General features: G+C 36.2%; 1 protein-coding gene across 7 annotated transcripts in view; it reads left to right on the top strand.

The window, feature by feature from the left end:
• The window catches only part of FAM227B (family with sequence similarity 227 member B), a 264607-nt gene that overhangs the window by 307 nt on the left and 245284 nt on the right, over positions 1 to 19016 (top strand). For 4 of the 7 annotated variants that reach the window (XM_055279047.2, XM_055279050.2, XM_055279049.2 and 1 more), the window contains exons 2-4: positions 2592 to 2759; positions 5486 to 5608; positions 9759 to 9812. In XM_055279047.2, the coding sequence (XP_055135022.1) occupies positions 5558 to 5608; positions 9759 to 9812 (105 nt within the window). In that variant the 5' untranslated portion in view covers positions 2592 to 2759; positions 5486 to 5557. Of the gene's footprint in view, positions 1 to 26; positions 561 to 2591; positions 2760 to 5485; positions 5609 to 9758; positions 9813 to 19016 lie in introns of those variants that run through there. The other 3 variants (XM_055279048.2, XM_055279051.2, XM_063640695.1) reach the window with 2 other exon arrangements.

A 19016-nucleotide genomic window follows, 5' to 3' on the forward strand; every position in this document is an offset into this window, starting at 1 on the left:
AGTTGAGAAGAAATGTTGATCCCAGAGAAAAGTTTGCATTTTGCCCACCTCAAAGATATTTTGGTTGTGAGAACTTGGTTATATTACTCTTCCATGGCTATATCAGTATCATTATTTCGTGTGCTGTATGATAATGAAAGCTATTAAAATCATTTGTATCTTTATGATTTAGTTTGCATAAAAACACGCATATAGAGTTAAGACTACTTTGTGTTTTTCCACTTTGAAGTATAATATGTGGATAAGTTATTAGAACATTCGTCCGTGCCTCTCCCCAAAGAATGCCCAAACTGAAGTGCACTCTAACAACTAAGATTTTAAAACACAATGGTCAAATGTTGAGCAATGTTTTATTGAGTACTCTGAATTTATCAAGTGGTAGATAAAGGGCATTACAGTGCCGTAGAAGTGCTCACGATATCAAGTAAAGCATGTTAAATTCAAGTACAGAAAATGCAATATTCTTATTACTGAGATAAAAAATGGAATTTAATAAATTACAGGAATTTCAAGAAAGCTGAGAATGGAGTGGTCAGTAAAGGCTTCTTTTTCGGACTTGGGTAAGGCCTTGAAGAATGATTTAGGTTTAGGACAGTGTTTTTCAACTGGAAAGGGGATTGTGTGGGACCCATTAGTGGAGGTCTTGACCCATTTGTAAGCAAGGAAATCTCTTTACACTTAAAAAAAAAAATATATATAGATTGGAAATATCAGCGCATGTAAGTAAATTTAGTGTTACTTAGTAAAGTACTGCTTTATGGAGCTTTTAATTGTATATATGCATGTATGTGTGCACTAGGGCTTGTTTGTAAAATGTATTTCTTAGTGTATTTCAAACCCTAAAAAGTTTGAAAGCCAGTGATTTCGGGAGAAAGGTGAACTTTCTGGGTAGGGAACGTAGAATAGCAAAGTCTATAAGCCAAGAATAAGTAATTCACAACCATTTTCCTTTTTAGCTTAACTGTAAATTTTATCAAAGTAGTTAAATTGCAGAGATTAAAAAGCAAATAATACTACTTGTTAGATTGAGCATTGGGTTGCTATCGTATGTAATAAATTACTCCAAAATATGGTGGCTTAAAACAACCATTTTATTATGTTCACAGGTGGTGTCGTCAATAGGGCACAGTCATCAGCTTTTCTTTGGTAACTCAATTAGAAAGACTAGAGTAGGCATGCTAGCAGAGCTTCTGTAACTATAGGGCCGGGGTTTCCTCACAGTATGGCAGCAAGGTAGTCAGGCTTCTTAGCTTAAACTCAGAGCTCCAAAGGGAGTGTTGCAATGAACAAGGCAAAAATTGCCTGACCTTTTCTGACCTTGCCTCAAAAAGTAACATGGTGCTACTTCCCTCACTTTATTTTGCTTACAAATGCGTCAAAGTCCTGTTCCATTTTAGGAAAGGAGACATAGATCCCTCTTCTCAAAGGATTGGCAAAGAATTCTTGTGCATGTTTTAAAACCAGCATAGTGAATTTACTTCTGTAACAGAAAACCCCAAAATACCGATGGTTTAATACACTTTTTTTTTTTCCTCACAAAAAATCCATTGTGGCTATTTCCAGTCAGACGAAATGTTAAATTCAAGGCCAGATGTTTTTATTTTTAATGGTTCTGCTGCCTTCTAGGACTAGCTCATTTGACAAGAAAGAAAGTATGGCAAATTACCCAAGGTCAACCCTAAAAATGACATATATCAATTTGGCCAAATTCTATTGGCCAGAATTTAGTCCCAAGGCCCCCACTTTAACTGCAGGGGATCCTGGGAAATGTAAAGAAACACACACATATTGGTGAGCACTAACAGTTTGCCACATTCCAGGTTAAAGAAAACCCTGTAGTACCCAACCCTTCTACTCTATTCTCAATTCTTCTCACCAAAGGAAAATTCAAGTCTTTTAAATATTTCATCTATTACCCCCATGTCTACTTACATTGCAGTTTCTTGATTTTCCAATTTCAGACATTACCCATTGACTTTCTCCTATGGAAGGCAGTGATACAGGTCTTTTATAACAACACCACCTCCAAGTGTGTGAACATTCCCTGTCTACCTCATACACTCTTCTTGTCCCTTCACCTGTCAATATAGTGATATCATAGGCTTTGGCTAAATCAACATTTAGTGTTATCACTACTGTCTAGGTAAATGTCATTCAACCCCAAGGTACATAGTATACTAAGATCGCATTAACTTTTAATACAACCTTTTAATTTCCTTTCTCTTAATAACTGCCATTTTTAATGTATTATTTATCTGTTCTCAAACACTTTGGCAAACTACTAAAGCATCACAGTGAAATACATCAGTTAATCCAGTAGATTTTTTTTCCTTACAGATACTCTTCCTACAGCGTTACAACCTTTAGTTTATTCAGGATTGCTGGTTTCTCCAACATAATACTGCTCTCCTGTGTGTTAGATCACTTGTTTCCTTTTTCTTTGTTTAATCCCTTTTTAAAAATGAACTACATTCTCTGACACCTTCCTGAAAAAAGGTAAATAGAAGTGTAGTAGATAGAATAATGGCCCCCAAAGATGTCTATGTCCTAATCTCCAGAACCTGTTGATATTTTATCTTTTATGGCAAAAGGAACTTCATATGTGATTAAGGAGATGGGCTAAATTACCCTGGATTGTCTGGGTGGCTGGACATAATCAAAGAGTTCTTATGAGAGGAAGACAAGATGTCAAGAGAGGGGAGAAGACTACACTGCTGGCTTTGAAGATAAAGGGAGGAGCTCTGAGCAAAGGATAACAGGTGACTACTAGAAGCCCCCTTTCTCACAAAAAGATCTTCTGGGAGAAAAAATTATGTGTATTAAACCATTGATATTTTGCGTTTTTTTGTTACACAAGTAAATTTACTATGCTGGGCGACAAGAATGAAACTCTGTCTCACACACACACACACACACACACACACACACACACACACAAAACATGAAAAGAGCATAGCCCTGCAGACCTATTTCAGATTCCTGACCTCTAGACCTGTGAAATAATAAACTTGGTGATTTTTTAAGCCACTTTGTTAGCTGTTTGTTACAGCAGCAATAAGAAACTAATATGAGAATTTTTTTTTAGTATCTTGCAAATTTGAAAAATGCCACACATTTAATTGATGCTTTGTCTATATTTAAATTTACAGATTGAAAGTCATTTTCCTAACATAATCCTCTAAATTATTTTTTTATCCTCTGATTCTTGTTTACTTTAACATTTTTGTTCTAGTTTCTAAAAGATTTCTTCAGCTATTTTTCACTAGACTGTTGTTGAATAATTTTTATCATTATATTTGTACTTTGCATTTTTTCTTATTCTGTATTCATTTATAACATGCAGTTTTGGTTTCAGGGATGCATTATCTTATTATAGCTCTCTAAGAGTCTTAAAGACTTTTTTGAAGTTTCCTTCTGTTCCCCACATTGTCTGTATATGCCTAGATTTTATTTTTAGTCACTTGTTTGGATTTCTGTTTTTTTGTTTTTATATTTTTTTATTTCACAATTAGTCCATAAATAATAATCTTTAGCATTCTATCCATTTTGAAATACAAGGATTAAAATGGTGATAGAAAGCCTCATGGTATCTGAAAAGGAATTGTCAAGCATTCAGCTTCATAGTAGAGCAAGGTTTATCACTGGAAGTTTCTCAAACATTTAAAGAAGAAAAGGGACCAATAAAGATAAGAATAAATCAATGAAATTAGAAACAAATGTGCACTAAAGAAAAGCAACGTTGGCCAAAACTGGTTCTTTGCAAAGATTAATAAAATTGATAAGCCTTTAGATAGACTGACCAAGATAAAGAAAAGTACAAATTTCAGAAATGAAAAAATGAAACATCACCACAGACACTACAGATTGTAAAGATAATAAGAGGATATTAAGAATAAATATTTATATCAAAATACTTGACATTTCAATTTTTCTTGAAAGATAATTTACCAAAATTAAGAAGTAATAGAATAGCTGAATCATCCTATATTAATTTTGATAGCTTATATCTGTATTAGTCTACCTAGGATGCTGTAATAGAATACCACAGAGTAGATGACTTAAACAACAGTAGTTTATTTTCTCACAGTTTTAAAGGCCAAAAGTCCAAGACCAAGGTGCCATCAGTGTGAGTTTCTAGTGAGGTCTCTCTTCCTGGCTTGTAGACCACTGCCTTCTCACCAGGTCCTTACAAAGCCTCTTCTCTTATACAGACAGAGCATCAGTTAAGTGTGTGGCATTTTTCACATCTGCAAAATGCTAAAAAAAAGAAAAATCACTCTTTCTCCTCATATTAGTTTCTTATTGCTGCTGTAACAAACAGCAAACAAGCAAGGTGGCTTAAAACAACACAAAGTTTATTATTTCACAGTTCTATTTTCACAGATAAAATATCTGTATGTATATGGAGAGAGAGTATAAGCAAGCAAGCTCTCTGGTGTCTGTTCTTATAATGACACCAATCATATTAGAGCCCCACTCTTTTAGCCTCTTTAAACCTTAATTGTCTCCTCAAAGGCTCCATCTCCAAATAAAGTCACATCTTGTTATAAGTGTTAGGGCTTCAACATATGAATTTGGGGTGGGGGCATGATTAGGTCCATAACAGTATCCTTAATTTAAAACTTCCCCATAATTTCAGGTTCAGGTTCAGGGAACATAACTAGCAGTGTCCACCAAACATTTAAGGAAGAAAGGAAGAAATAGTACTGATCTTTCAGATTTTAAATTCTTTCAGATAATAGAAAAAAACAGAGGCATTTCCCAACGCATTTTTTTTTGAGACCATAATAGCCTTAATTTCAAATCTTCACATTATAAGATAGAAAAATTCAGGCCAATCTTTCTTATAAACATTATAATAGCTTATATTATGAGCCTTCCCTTGTCCATTTCTTGTTATATGCATGTCGTTTGTCATATGACATAGTAGAACCTCCAGCTTCATGAGCAGAATATCTTTTCCAGCCCCTCCTCCCCTGCTGCTTTCTTGGTGCGTTAGTCCGTTCTCACATTGCTATAAAGAATTACCAGAGACTGGGTAATTTTAAAGAAAAGAAGTTTAATTGACTCACAGTTCCACAGGCTGTACAGGAAGCATGGCTGGGGAGGCCTCAGGAAACTTACAATCATGGCAGAGGGTGAAGGGGAAGCAGATGTATCCTACATGGCTGGAGCAGGAGGAAAAGGGTGAAGGGGGAGGTGCTACACACTTTTAAACAACCAGATCTCGTGAGAAGTCTATCACAAAACAGCACTAGGGGGATGTTGCAAAATCATTAGAAACCACCCCCATGATCCAAACACCTCCCACCAGGCCCCACCTCCAACACTGGGGATTCCAACAGTTCTACGTGAGATCTGAGTGGAGATACAGAGCCAAACTGTCTGACTTGGTAAAAGTCAGAAGTGAGGTTTGGGGGTGAGGGGAAAGGGATTGTTTGGCTGAGTCATTTATTTTTGCATTTGGGTGTCTTTCATACTCCAGTTTGGTCACCCAACTCACATTGATGCCTAAGACCCAGCTGATTTCTCTTCATTTCTGCAAAGTTACTGTACCATGGCAGGCCAACGAACATGTCAAAGGAGGAGCAGCAGAGCTGGCCCCAGGGTAAGGAAGCTTCCACAGCTTTATGTTCACTTACAAAGGTTATATTTCTCTTGGAATTTCAGGTAATCAGGGCTCCCAGGTAGAGCTGGCTTTGTCACTGAAACACCAAGGGTTTGGTCTAGGTCTTAATGCTCGGTGCACAGATAGCCAATCACTGAGATGAGTATTGCCAAGGAAGAAAGCTTTAATAGGGTGCTGCAGCAGAGGAGATGGGAGATCAATCTCAAATCCATCTCCCTGACTAAAATTAGGGTTTTATGTAGCAAGGAAGAAATGTAACCATGTGTGGGAAAACAGAAATTAGGGAATGGTGGTAAGGAGGAGGAGTTGGTTAACAGGAAACAGGTGGTCAGTTAGGCAATCATGATGGGTGATGGTGAGGAGTCTAGAGGCTAATTGTCAAGATATAGTGATTTGGTATGTTTTAGTTCCTTGACAACTGGGAGGCCTGATGGTTAGTTTTCTGGGAAGGGAACTCAGATAAGACCAATGTAACTTTCTCAAGTTTTAAGACTAGGAGGATTAATTTCTATATTTATTTAAAGAAACCATAAACATTAGTTCTATGGGACAATTAGGCTTGTTTTCAGCTTCATGGGTTTACAACTTCCGCAGTTGCACAGGGCCTTATGCTGAGAAGTACATGCATTTGGTTTAATGCTCCGATGTTATTATCTTCAAACTCTTAATAATTTTGAACAAGGAACTCTGAATGTTTACAAGTTATTTAACTGGTCCTGCCTCCTGGCATTCACCACTTTTCACTAACCCCATAGAAAAGTATGATTTTTTTTTGTCCAAGTTTGTCTTATTATCATGGAAGTATAGGTGTTTTATATCCTTCTACATCCTACCAAAAGTAGAAATCTGTTTAATTTATACCTTACCTTAATTTAATTTTACCCCAAGAGAAACATGGGATTTTTGAAATTAGTTAGAACTTCACTATGCAAGTTTCACTTTCTTCACTTTTCTAATTCCCTTTAATTTAAATGTGCATAGTATTTTTGGTGCTTTGTACTTGGAGTGGTTTGACAGCCATTACAAGAAAAAAAGGTCAATACTTTAATTGCTTTCATTAAGTTTAATTCTGTATATTTGTAAATGTATTGTGAGTTCCTTCTAGCCAAATTGCTATACCCATTATCCCTGAAGATACTATATCACGAGTATTTTTCTGTCTGTAAGCCTTTTGCATGCACTATGTCTCATATCTCTCATTCTTTTCAATTTGACTAGCTCTAGAGTTCCCTGTTTCCCATAACATGTTGTTCACATCTCTATGCATCATTGCTTCTATCTAAACATTTGTTTTCCTTTTTAAAATTTTTATTTTTAATTTTTAAGGGTACATCATAAGTATATATATATTTATGGCATACATGAGATAATTTTTGATACATACAATATATAATAATTATATCAGAGTAAGTGGAGTATTCATCATTTCAAGCATTTATCATTTATTTATGTTGTAGACATTCCAATTATACTCTTTTATTTATTTTAAAATGTGCAGTAAATTATTTTTGACTATAGTTAGCCAGTTGTGCTATCAAATCTTAGATCTTATTCATTCTCTCTAGCTGTTTTTATTTGCCCCTTTGTTTTTTAGAGAGAGTCTCACTCTGTCACCCAGGCTGGAGTGTAGTGGCACCATCTTGGCTCACCGCAACCTCCGCCTCTGGGGTTCAAGCGATTCTCTCACCTCAGCTGGTGAGACTCCGTCTCGAGTAGCTGGGACACCTGGCTAATTTTTTTCTATTTTTAGTAAGAGACAGGGTTTTTACCATGTTGGCCAGGCTGGTCTCTCGTACTGTTGACCTCAAGCAATCCACCTGCCTTGGCCTCCCAAAGTGCTGGGATTACAGGCTGAGCCACCATGCCTGGCCACTCTGTTTTGTTTTGTTTTGTTTTACTTTTTTTTTTTATTTTTTATGGAGATTGGCTCTTGCTGTGTTGCCCAACCTGGTCTCAAACTCCTGGGCTCAAGCAGTCCTCCTGTCTTGGCCTCCCAAAGTGTGCTGGTATTACAGGCATGAGCCATTGTGCCTGACCCTAACGTATATTTTTGTACCCATTGACTATGCCCACTTTCCCCTCACTTCCCACTACCCTTCCCGGCCTCTGGCAACCATCATTCTGTCTCTATCTCCATGAGTTCAATTGTTTAATTTTTTAACTTTCACTAAATACTTATTTTCTATAATGGTTGTCACATATACTCTTTATCTTCTTCTTGTATTATCAGTTATATATTTTCTTATATTCATCATATATTTAGATGAATGAAATATCCCCCAACTCAAATACGTAATTATGTTTTAGAAAATTTTTTCTAAAACATGAATTTGTGGTTCTGTAATCTTGACTACTTTATATATTGATATGAAATATGTGTTTTAATAAATAAAAATGTATTACAATGTTTTCAGTGATATCATGGATATTAGGGTATTAGACTTCTGAATTCCTCTTATTTTTGTCTTCTCACTGGATTTTCATTCTCTAGAAGTATTTTTATTATTTTTCAAGTACCTGTATATTTCTGACATTCATCTACTCATTTATGCTTTAATTTATGCACACTGTGAGTACTTATTATGCATTGACTATGAACCAGCCACTGTGTGAAATTTAGAAAATTCAGCCATGATTCACATATACACCATGGAATATTATGCAGCCATAAAAAATGATGAGTTCATGTCCTTTGTAGGGACATGGATGAAGCTAGAAACCATCATTCTCAGCAGACTGTCTCAAGGACAAAAAACCAAACATCACATGTTCTCACTCATAGGTGGGAATTGAACAATGAGAACACATGGACACAGGAAGGGGAACATCAGACACCGGGGCCTGTTGTGGGGTGGGGAAAGGTGGGAGGGATAGCATTAGGAGACATACCTAATGTTAAATGACGAGTTAATGGGTGCAGCACACCAACATGGCACATGTATATATATGTAACAAACCTGCACGTTGTGCACATGTACCCTAAAACTTGAAGTATAATTAAAAAAATAGCCTTTCCAAGGAATTGGCAGGCTACAAAATAAACATACCAAATTAAAAAAAAAGAGGCTGGGCGTGATGGCTCACGCCTGTAATCTCAGCACTTTGGGAGGCCAAGACGGGCAGATCAGGAGGTCAGGAGATCGAGACCATCCTGGCTAACACGGTGAAACCCCGTCTCTACTAAAAATACAAAAAATTAGCCGGGTGCGGTGGCAGGTGCCTGTAGTCCCAGCTACTCGGGAGGCTGAGGCAGGAGAATGGCGTGAACCCGGGAGGCGGAGCTTGCAGTGAGCCGAGGTCGCGCCACTGCACTCCAGTCTGGGCGACAGAGCGAGACTCCGTCTCAAAAAAAAAAAAAAAATTCAGCGGTGATTGCACCATAGTTTCTGTCCTCATAGAAATAATCTGCTGTATGTTACCATGGAGAAAACTTTGGGGGATAAGAAAGGCTTGATGGACAAAGTGACTTTTAATTTGTTATTTGAAGTAAGAGTTAAATAGGCCAAGAAAGGATTGGAAGAAGAGGGTTTGGGAAAGGGAGACTTCTAGGCAGAAGGAAGAATGTAGGCAACGTCTCTAAGGCGAAAAGGAGAAAGGTGTGGTCTGGATTAAAATTAGTTTGTCTAATGTTGAATACATTTTGAAATCACAAAGAAACTACTAAAAAATGTGATTTTTATCTATTAGACTGAAACATCCAAACATTTAAATTTATTTTAACTATGTAACTAGTTAACTTTTTAAAATACTTTATCAGCAAGAACATATTATATTTTTGGCTCTGAATTTATTATAGAGGCTATCCATGATACCCCAAAATATCTTGGAACTTTTTTAGGAATCTGAAGTGAGGACATAAAGCAAGATTCATGTAGAGTTTTTCTCTAGGGCTAGTGTGTAAGAGGGAAGCCTATTGCAAAATTTGGTTTGGAGGCTAAGAACTTAAACATTTATGTGTGTCCCTTTTCAAAGTGGAGGGATGGTACAAAGTGAGCATTTTATGATATTTTACTGCTCTCAAAATGATAACTTAAATAGAGTGTCATTTTATTTAAGTAAATTATTTGTAAATATTATGAACAGTCTAGTGAGTTTATGCCAATGAACAATGTTGTTATTACTTTATTAGAAAATGCAAGAACCTCCAAAGAGCATTGAAGAATTCTTAAAGTTTCAAAATTGGGTGAGTAGAGCATCTTATTTTATGTGCCAGTACGTCATTTTAAAATATCAGTTATGGAGATTTAGAAGGCTTAGAATAAATTTTAAGACTAGAAATTTTAGAAATATGTTTCAATGAGGAAAGTGTATATATAAATACTTATGTCCTTTGAGTAGGCTCTATGTTGTAGTCTTTCCCTCTTGTCAACATTCTATTCTCTTTTTCACATTAAAAAAATTCTAGCCCTATACAGACATTTCTCTATACTTTTGTTAATGTAAGATTTTTGTCTTATGTATTTAAACCTTAAAGAATATCCATCAGTTATGCTTACTTACCTCATTTATTTATGCACCACACCTGAGACAGGTAATTTGTAGAGGTGTTACATCAGTATTCCTTGATTATTGAATCAGAGTGAAAAATTCAAAATGTGTTTTCATGTTGAAAGTTCAGTTTCCATTGTTATGTATAATTACTGACTTTGCCTGGGGTTATTGGACTTGCTAAGTCTTCCCTTGGATCCATGCACCTGCAAGTGTGAAGGTCATATTTGTTTTGCATTGAGGAATGTCAAGTAAGGGCCAGAATAAAGATGTCTGTATAGAAAACAGAGAAAAGGTAGCTTTTTAATGAGATATGTTTGTATTTTGAGTGGATTGGAATATAAATAATTTACATTTATTTATGCTTAAATGTAAATAGTATTTGCTATGATTAAACTGCTAACAATGTAGTTTCAGAAATATCTACTTTTAAATATCTATCTTCTGTTTTTGTATTTGTTTAGATAAGTTTTTTGTGTGTTTTTTTTTTTTTTTTTACTTTCAATGTTTTGGGAAAGGATTGCGTTCGGATGAAAACATTCCTAGTTATAAAAGTTTACTTCAGTCACATGGTGTATCTAAGTATGTTGAAATACTTTTAGAACAAACTTTTTGTAACTTTTGATTTAAATGATGATGCAAATGTGCTGCAGCCTAATGACAATGTTTAAGGACTTTTTAATGTTTTAAGTTTTAAGTTAAAATTAAGCCAAATTCAGCAAATAATGGAGACTGTATTATTATACATGTTTGAGGACCTATAATTTTAAATAAAAAATTCTAATTATTTGAAGTAGTAAATACATTATCCCTTTGCTTAAATTGAGAATGATACCAATCAAATCAAGATAATGGGTTTATGCCAGCTCTTCACTAAATACAGGATAAAATCAAACCATGTCTTATTAATAGTATGTCAGCAGTATCATCTTTGTATGCAAAGGATATATTTATATTTGTATTCAAAGGCTATATTTATAGCCTTCAAGTTTTATCAGATAGCATTTGATAAAACAACATATCCATTTGTATCATTTTGTCATTTATAGGTTTCTCTGTAAATCTTTTCTTATTGTCTGAATTTCCCAACCAAATACTCATATTCTGTAGTTATTTTTTATGGTTTGACTGTGTTTATACATTGCCAAACTATTGGATAGTTGAAAATATTCAGGAATAAAATGACTAGATGTTTAATTTTTTGTTTGCTATACAAAGTCTTTGTCTAATAGACAATGGTAGAAAAGTAGTGACTGCCATGAATTCATTTAAGAAATATTTTTGAACACCTGCTATGTGCCAGGCACATAGATGCTTAGGATATACCAGTGAATAAAAACAAGCAAAGATGCCTGCCCTCATGGAGCTATTATTCTTTTAGAATTGAATCATATTATTAATCCAAGCTCTGCTATTAACTAACATTATAATAGTACTTGCAACCTACATGTTCGCTACTTGTTTCTCTTGTCTTCTACTTAATCTTTTATCGTATCATCTAAAGTCCTCTCTTTTTTGCCAGTTCCTACCATTTCTATCTTTTTTGGTAATTTTAATATTTTATATCATCTCCTCCTCTCTTTCACCTCTTCCTATCTCCTGTTGTACTTCTGTGTATCTTTTTTATCTTCAATTGTTTTTATCCTCTCATTTCTCTATTGATCATTTCCCACATTCCCTTCACTCCATCACAATTCTATTTCTAGTTTTATTTTTATAAAAATATTTTTATGTTTTATTTTTATAACATCTTCTTTTTCCACTATTGTTGTATCAGTGTCAGCTCTCTTACTTATCCTATTCATTCACTCATTTAGTTATTTCTATTCACTACCCACTATTTTGCCAAATATTTTTCTGGGCACTGGAGTTACAGCAATGAACAAAGACAAAAAATTCTACTCTTAAGGAATCTACATTATCTTCCCCCTTTTTGTCTCATTTCTCTTTACTGTCACACTTTAAAAAATTCTTTTTGGTTCTTCAAGTACTAAAGTGTTGATTACAATTTCTTCCATATTTATATATTATACTTTTGATTTTTCATGTTATTTATTTCTTATTACCTTTTTTCTGTGTCCATGCAACTTTTATCTGGTAGAACTTTAATTCATCTTCTCTTAGTTCATCAATGTTAATTTTTGTTAACAGGCCTGTTAGATTCGTAATCTATATCTGGAGAGTACTCCATGCTATGATTTTTCTTAGAGGATCAAAATTATTTTATGATAGAGAAAATAATTATTTCAATCCCATTCTCTTTTTTGAGGGAATAGCTTGATTTATTTGCTTATTTTTTTATTCATTTATTTATCATTAATCCATTTAAATCCTTATATCAAAGCTTAATATAAGGGAAAAAGAACTAAATAATAGTCACTTTTCCTACTAATTCTAGTCATGCTTCTTATTTCTTACCTTTTGTTTGATACTTCAGCATTGTCTCTTGGGCTTTGGGACATGGGTGAAGACTTACCGATATATTCAATAAAAAAAATTCCTCTCTAAACTCCACAAGAGCCCTTTTGTTTGTCTACTCTCCCTTCTCCATCTCTAGTTTTGTATTAGCATATAATAATTTGTGCTTCTGCCACTGCCAAAGTTAATTGCATAATTAAAATAAACATAACAAATACATAGCCAATTCTTGCTTCACTGACCCTGTTTTAAATAAGATAAATGTTCTTCTTACTTATCACTAAGGACCACAGTGCTATAATGTAGAATTTAACTCCTTAGGGAACAAAAACTTCTAGTCCAATTCTTTTGTTCTTTTGGGATTTGAATACATTTATTTACTTTTAATTAATATAATCACTATAGACTCTGGATGCTCATACTCTAGTAGTAGTGTTGATTTTCTTTCTGTCAGTATGAGCTGCCTGACAGCTAATCTGCCTGTTAGCTGCTAGTTGACTCAATTTGCCTTTTTAGGTCTGGCCACAAAATGTATTTTTTAGCTAACACTCTATTCAAGAGGTATCTTATTGAAGGCAAAATATAAAGGAATAAGGAAGGAAAGTAATAGAGAAATGAGATGGGGAAAATAGATTATGATCTGCTACAAGATATGATCTACTCCAAGATAATCATCTGGTATCCATTTAATACAGCCACAAAGAATTAAAAGAATTTAAAAATCACCTTCTTTATATTAATGGCTTTGGGACACCAGTCAATCCCTTGATTACCTTGGTAATGTAGAGAAGACAGAGTCTCATCAGCCTTGTAGAATTTCTGGAAACTTTATTCAGCTCATAATATTTCAATATCTTGGGGAAAAGGATTGTGATATCACAAGTCTGACATAAAGAATACATTTTCATCAAGATTTGTAAATATTATAACATCTTTTCAAATTCCTATTAGCCTCTTCCTTCCCCCTCAACTCCCCTAACAACAGCAACACATGACTTATAAGGACTGTGTTTTCAAATGTGGCTGCCATTCTAAATTGACAGTGTTGGTCTTCAGGGATTTTACCCTGTGACCTTCTCTTATTCTTCAAAATCTTTTAATTTTTTTTTTTTTTTTTTGAGACGGAGTCTTGCTCTGTCGCCCAGGCTGGAGTGCAATGGTGCAATCTCGGCTCACTGCAAGCTCCGCCTCCCGGGTTCACGCCATTCTCCTGCCTCAGCCTCTCCGAGTAGCTGGGACTACAGGTGCCCGCCACCACGCCCGGCTAATTTTTTTTTGTATTTTTAGTAGAGACGGGGTTTCACCGTGGTCTCGATCTCCTGACCTCATGATCCACCCGCCTCGGCCTCCCAAAGTGCTGGGATTACAAGCGTGAGCCACCGTGCCCGGCGAAATCTTTTAAATTTTTGACACAGTTTTCCAGATTTCCGTGCTGGAAAACTTTCCCAAGTGGCTATGTGACTTAATTAAGATACACATTTACAGGATTTGGAAGAGGGCACTTACACATTTATATAGCACTCTTTTTTTCAAAATGACAGGGGGACCTTTTTGGAAAAGTTTTGCAGTGTTAAGCACTGGGTATTGTTTTCATATCTTACTGTTAGCACAATTAATAAATGAACACATGTATGATGAGTTTAGGATTGCTTTTAAAGGAAGAAAAAAGGAGATGGAACAGACCAACGTGGGTTTGAAATTTCTGATCTGCAGAGCTCAGATTTCTTCTCCTTAAGCTAAGGCCCCAGTGTATTTTACCCAAACTCCATTGCAGAGTTTCATCCTACACAAGTCTCCCACCATTCCAAAAAGTATTCTCTTATTCATAAACTTTTAATTATGTTGACTAACTTTCTTTGTTTTGCTATTATTTGATTTATCTTGTATTTAGATTTGCAAATATTAATGTTGTGGTTCTACTTCCCTTCTCCTCTTCATTTCCCTTGTTTCCCTTTCATTCCATCTGCTTCCTTTCCTAAACAATTTAGTATTAAAGCCATTTGGTGGCCAGAACAAGGCAGGCTTCCACATTGAGAAAGAAGGGTTTGCTTGGTGGCCCAGAGCAAGATTTCTGAGCCCAACAATGGTGCGGAGGATGTCCATGTGACACCACAGGCATCAGAATCCAGGGGAATGATGATGATATTCACACATAAAGGGAGAAGAGGAAGGTAGCCTTCACTCCGATGTGGGAGGTCAGAGATCCAGTGGGAGTAAGGAGGATGTCCTCACAGAATTGGCAACCTAACATGGGATATTAGAGCCCAAGTAGTATGAAAAGGATATCCACGTAGGGAAGAGTCTGGGAGCAAATATGAGAGATTGGTTACATAAAAGGATTGATCAAATAAGTAAATATATTAAAGATAATGGTAGCTAGGTTTTTAGTTGTTAGGGATGGCAATTATAATATGGAAAGAGAGAAAACTAGAATGGTTAGAATCGGAATTAGAGGCATCAGTGTGAACTCATGGCTTTGAATATATAAAAGTAAAAAAAAAACAAAAAAGATTTAGGAGGAATGACTCCAGCAACATGGCAAAATAGCCTTTATCCCTTTGCAGAAATATCAATTTGAACAACTATCCTTGCAAGAAAAGTACCTTTACAAGAGCTAAGGAATCCAGGTGAGATAGTACTAGCCTTCACTATATGGGAGTCCTAGGTGTAGCACAGAAATAAGAAAAGATACCTTGAAGAGGTTAGGAAGGACATTTTCAAGTTACCAAGCAAGGGCAGAACAGTGTAGAGAGATACCTTTCATGTGGGAAAGGGAAAGGAGAATGAAGTGAGCACGTAACTTTGCCATGGACCGCAGCAAGAGGACTGTGCAAGCCCACCCTCCACAGCCCCAAGCTCCAGGCCAGCACCTGTAGACCCAGTCTCCAGGTCCACTCCAGTGGCAGGATAGCTCCCACAGCCCCAGGGTATCCCTCTCAGACGCAAACTCCAGCTCCATGCCAGCCCCTTGGATTTTTCATTTTAGGCTAGCACATGAGGACCCAGGCTCCAGGCCCACTCCAGCACCAGGCTGCTGCAGGCTCCAGGCCATTTCCAGGGGAGGCAGGCTCCAGGGCAGTCAGACTTCAGGTCCACTCCAATGTACTCAGGACCAGGTCTGCACAAGTAGACCCCAGCACCAGGCCAGCCCATGGACCCAGGCTCCAGGACTGCTCCTGAGACCTAGGCTTAAAGCCAAACCCCACAAGTCCAGGAACCAGGACATCCCCCAAATAGATTCCAGGCCCACCCCAGCACCAGGCCAACCCCCACTTCAGTGTCAGGTTGGCCCCTGTGGACCCAGGCTTCAGTCCTGCCTCCACAGATTAAGTGTACAGGCTGTACCCAGTGGACTACTGTGCCAGGTCAACATCCCTTGAGCCTAGGACTCAGGACCACTCCGGTGGACCCAAGAGGTAATACCACCTAAGGGAACCCAGAGGCCCAACCCCATAAGCCAAAGTACAAGGCTAGCCACTGTGGGCTCAGGTAACAGGCCTGCCCACATACTGAACCAGATACCAAGTCAGCTTACCTGACAATTCCAGCAGGAAGTCCATGGACCCCACCAGCTGGCCTGCCTACATTTTCTGGGTGGGCTGACAGGTGAAGGGCTTTTGTGCTGAAGCCAGCCCCCAGAAGAGGCGCCTGTTCTTCAAATGTGCAGACATCAAAACAAGGCCACAGAGGTCACAAATAGTCAGGGAAACATGACATCATCAAAGTAACAAAATGAAGCATCAGTTACCTAAAAAAATAGAGATCTACAAACTGCCTGATGAAGACTTAAAAATATCTTCAAGAAGCTTAGTAAACAAGAGAACACAAAGAAAATCAGGAAAACAATAAAGGAACAAAAGTAGAGGCTTATAAAAGAGATAAAAAATCATGAAAAATCCACACACAGAAATTCTGGGAGCTGAAGAACATAATGATTAAACCAAAAAATTCCATAGAAAGCTTCAACAGCAGATGTGATCAAGCAGAAGAAAGAATAAGGGTACTCAAAAACAGATCATTTGAAACTGCTGTCAGAGAAACAAAAACATAGAACGAAAAATGGTGAATAAAGCCTATAAGACATGGGACATTTTCAAGTGAAACATATATACATAATAGGAATTCCAGAAGGAGAAGAGAAAGAGAAAAGGGTAGAAAGCTTAAAGAAAGAATGATAGAAATATTCCTAAATTGAGAGAGCAAAATAAACAGCAGGATCCATGAAGCCCAAAAAACTCCAGATAGGTTAAGACAAAGAAGAAATCTTCCCCAAGATACATTATAATGAAATTCTCAAAAGTCAAAGATGAGATAATTTTGAAAGCAGCAAGAAGAAAGTTATTTATTATATACAGATATAAGATTATAAGCAGATTTATCAGCAGGTACCTTGAAATCCAGGAGAGAGGGATGATACGAAGTGCTGAAAAAAAAAAAACAAAAAACGGCCAACCAAGAATTTGATAACCTGGCAAGGCTCTCCTTCAAAAATGGAAGTCAAGATAACAAGTTTTGCACATATGGAAAAAGTGTTGGGAGTTTATCACCACTAGATGCTAAAGGGAGTTCTCTAAGTTCAAATGAAGAACACTAACAATATAAAAACATTAAAGTTTAAAACTCACTATAAATGTTAAGAATATAGTCAAAATCAGAATACTGTAATAGTGTATTAGTAGTATGTAAATTACTTTTAACTCTATTATAAGAGTTAAAAGGCAAAAATATTAAAAATAACTATATATCAAACTGAATTCAACAAAACATTAAAAGTATCATTCATCATGGCCAAGTGGGATTTATTCTGGGGATGCAGGGGTGGTTCAACATACACAAATCAGTCAACGTGATATGTCATATCAACAGAATGAAGGACAGAACCCATATGATTTCCGCTGATGCTGAAAAAGCGTTTGATGAAATCCAACATTCCTTCAAGATAAAAATCCTCAAAAAACTGGATATAGAAGGAATATACTTTAACATAATGAAAGCTATATATGACAGACCCACAGCTAGTAACATACTGAATGGAGACGAGCTGAATGCCTTTCCTGTAAGATCAGGAACATAACAAGGATGCCCACGTTCGCCACTATTATTCTAACTTTCACCACTATTATTCAACCATAGTACTGGAAGTCCTAGGTAGAGCAATCAGACAAAAGAAAGAAATAAATGGCATCTAAATTGGAAAGGAAGAAGTCAAATTCTCCTTGTTTACAGATGATATGATCTTATATTTGGAAAAACCTAAAGACTTCATCAAAAAACCCTCTAGAACTGGGAAAAAAAATTCAGTAAGCTTGCAGGATACAAAACAACATACAAAAATCAGCACTTCTATATGCCAAGAGAGAAAAATCTGAAAAACAAATTAAAAAGTAATCCCACGTATAGTAGCCAAAAGTAAATGAAATACCTAGGAATTAAATTAACCAAAGAAGTGAAAGATCTCTGCAATGAAAACTATCATGAAAGAAATTTAAGAGGACACCAAAACGTGGAAAGATATTCCATGTTTATGGATTGGAATAATCAATATTGTTAAAATGTCCAAACTACCCAAAGCAATTTACAGATGTAATGCAATCCCTATCAAAGTACCAATGACATTCTTCACAGAAATAGAAAAAAAATCCTAAAATTTATATGAAACCGCAAAAGACCCAGAATAGCCAAAGCTATTCTAAGCAAAAAGAGTAAAACCAGAGGAATCACTTTACCTGACTTCAAATTATACTACAAGCTGCGTTAACCAAAACACATACACACCCATGGAACAAAATAAGAGAACCCAGAAACAAATCCACACACCTGCAGGGAACTCATTTTCAACAAAGGTGCTAAGTACATGCATTGAATAAAGGACAGTTTCTTCAATAAATGGTGCTGGGAAAACTGGATATCCATATGCAGAAGAATGAAACTAGACCCCTATCTCTCGCCGTATACAAAAATCAAATCAAAAGGGATTAAAGACTTAAATTTACGATCTCAAACTTTGAAACTACTACAAGAAAACATTGGGAAAACTCTCCAGCACATTGATCTGGGCAAAGATTTATTGAGCAATATGCCACAAGTACAGGCAACCAAAGCAAACATGGACAAATGGGATTGCATTGAGCTAAAAAGCTTCTGACCAGCAAAGGAGACTACCAGTAAAGTGAAGAGACAGCCCATAGAATGGGAGGAAATATTTGCAAATTACTCATCTGATAAGGGATGATTAATAACCAGAATATATAATGAGCTTAAGCAACTCTATAGGAAAACTAATGATCTGATTAACAAATAGGCGAAATATTTGAATAGACATTTCTCAAAAGGAGACATACAAATGGCAAACAGTCATATGAAAAGGTGCTCAACATCACTGATCATCAGAGAAATGCAGATTAAAACTATAATGACATACCATCTCACCCCAGTTAAAATGGCTTATATCCAAAAGACAGGCAATAACAAATGCTAGTGA

The sequence above is a fragment of the Symphalangus syndactylus genome, chromosome 5, assembly GCF_028878055.3.
Source record: "Symphalangus syndactylus isolate Jambi chromosome 5, NHGRI_mSymSyn1-v2.1_pri, whole genome shotgun sequence".
Lineage (NCBI taxonomy): Eukaryota > Metazoa > Chordata > Mammalia > Primates > Hylobatidae > Symphalangus > Symphalangus syndactylus.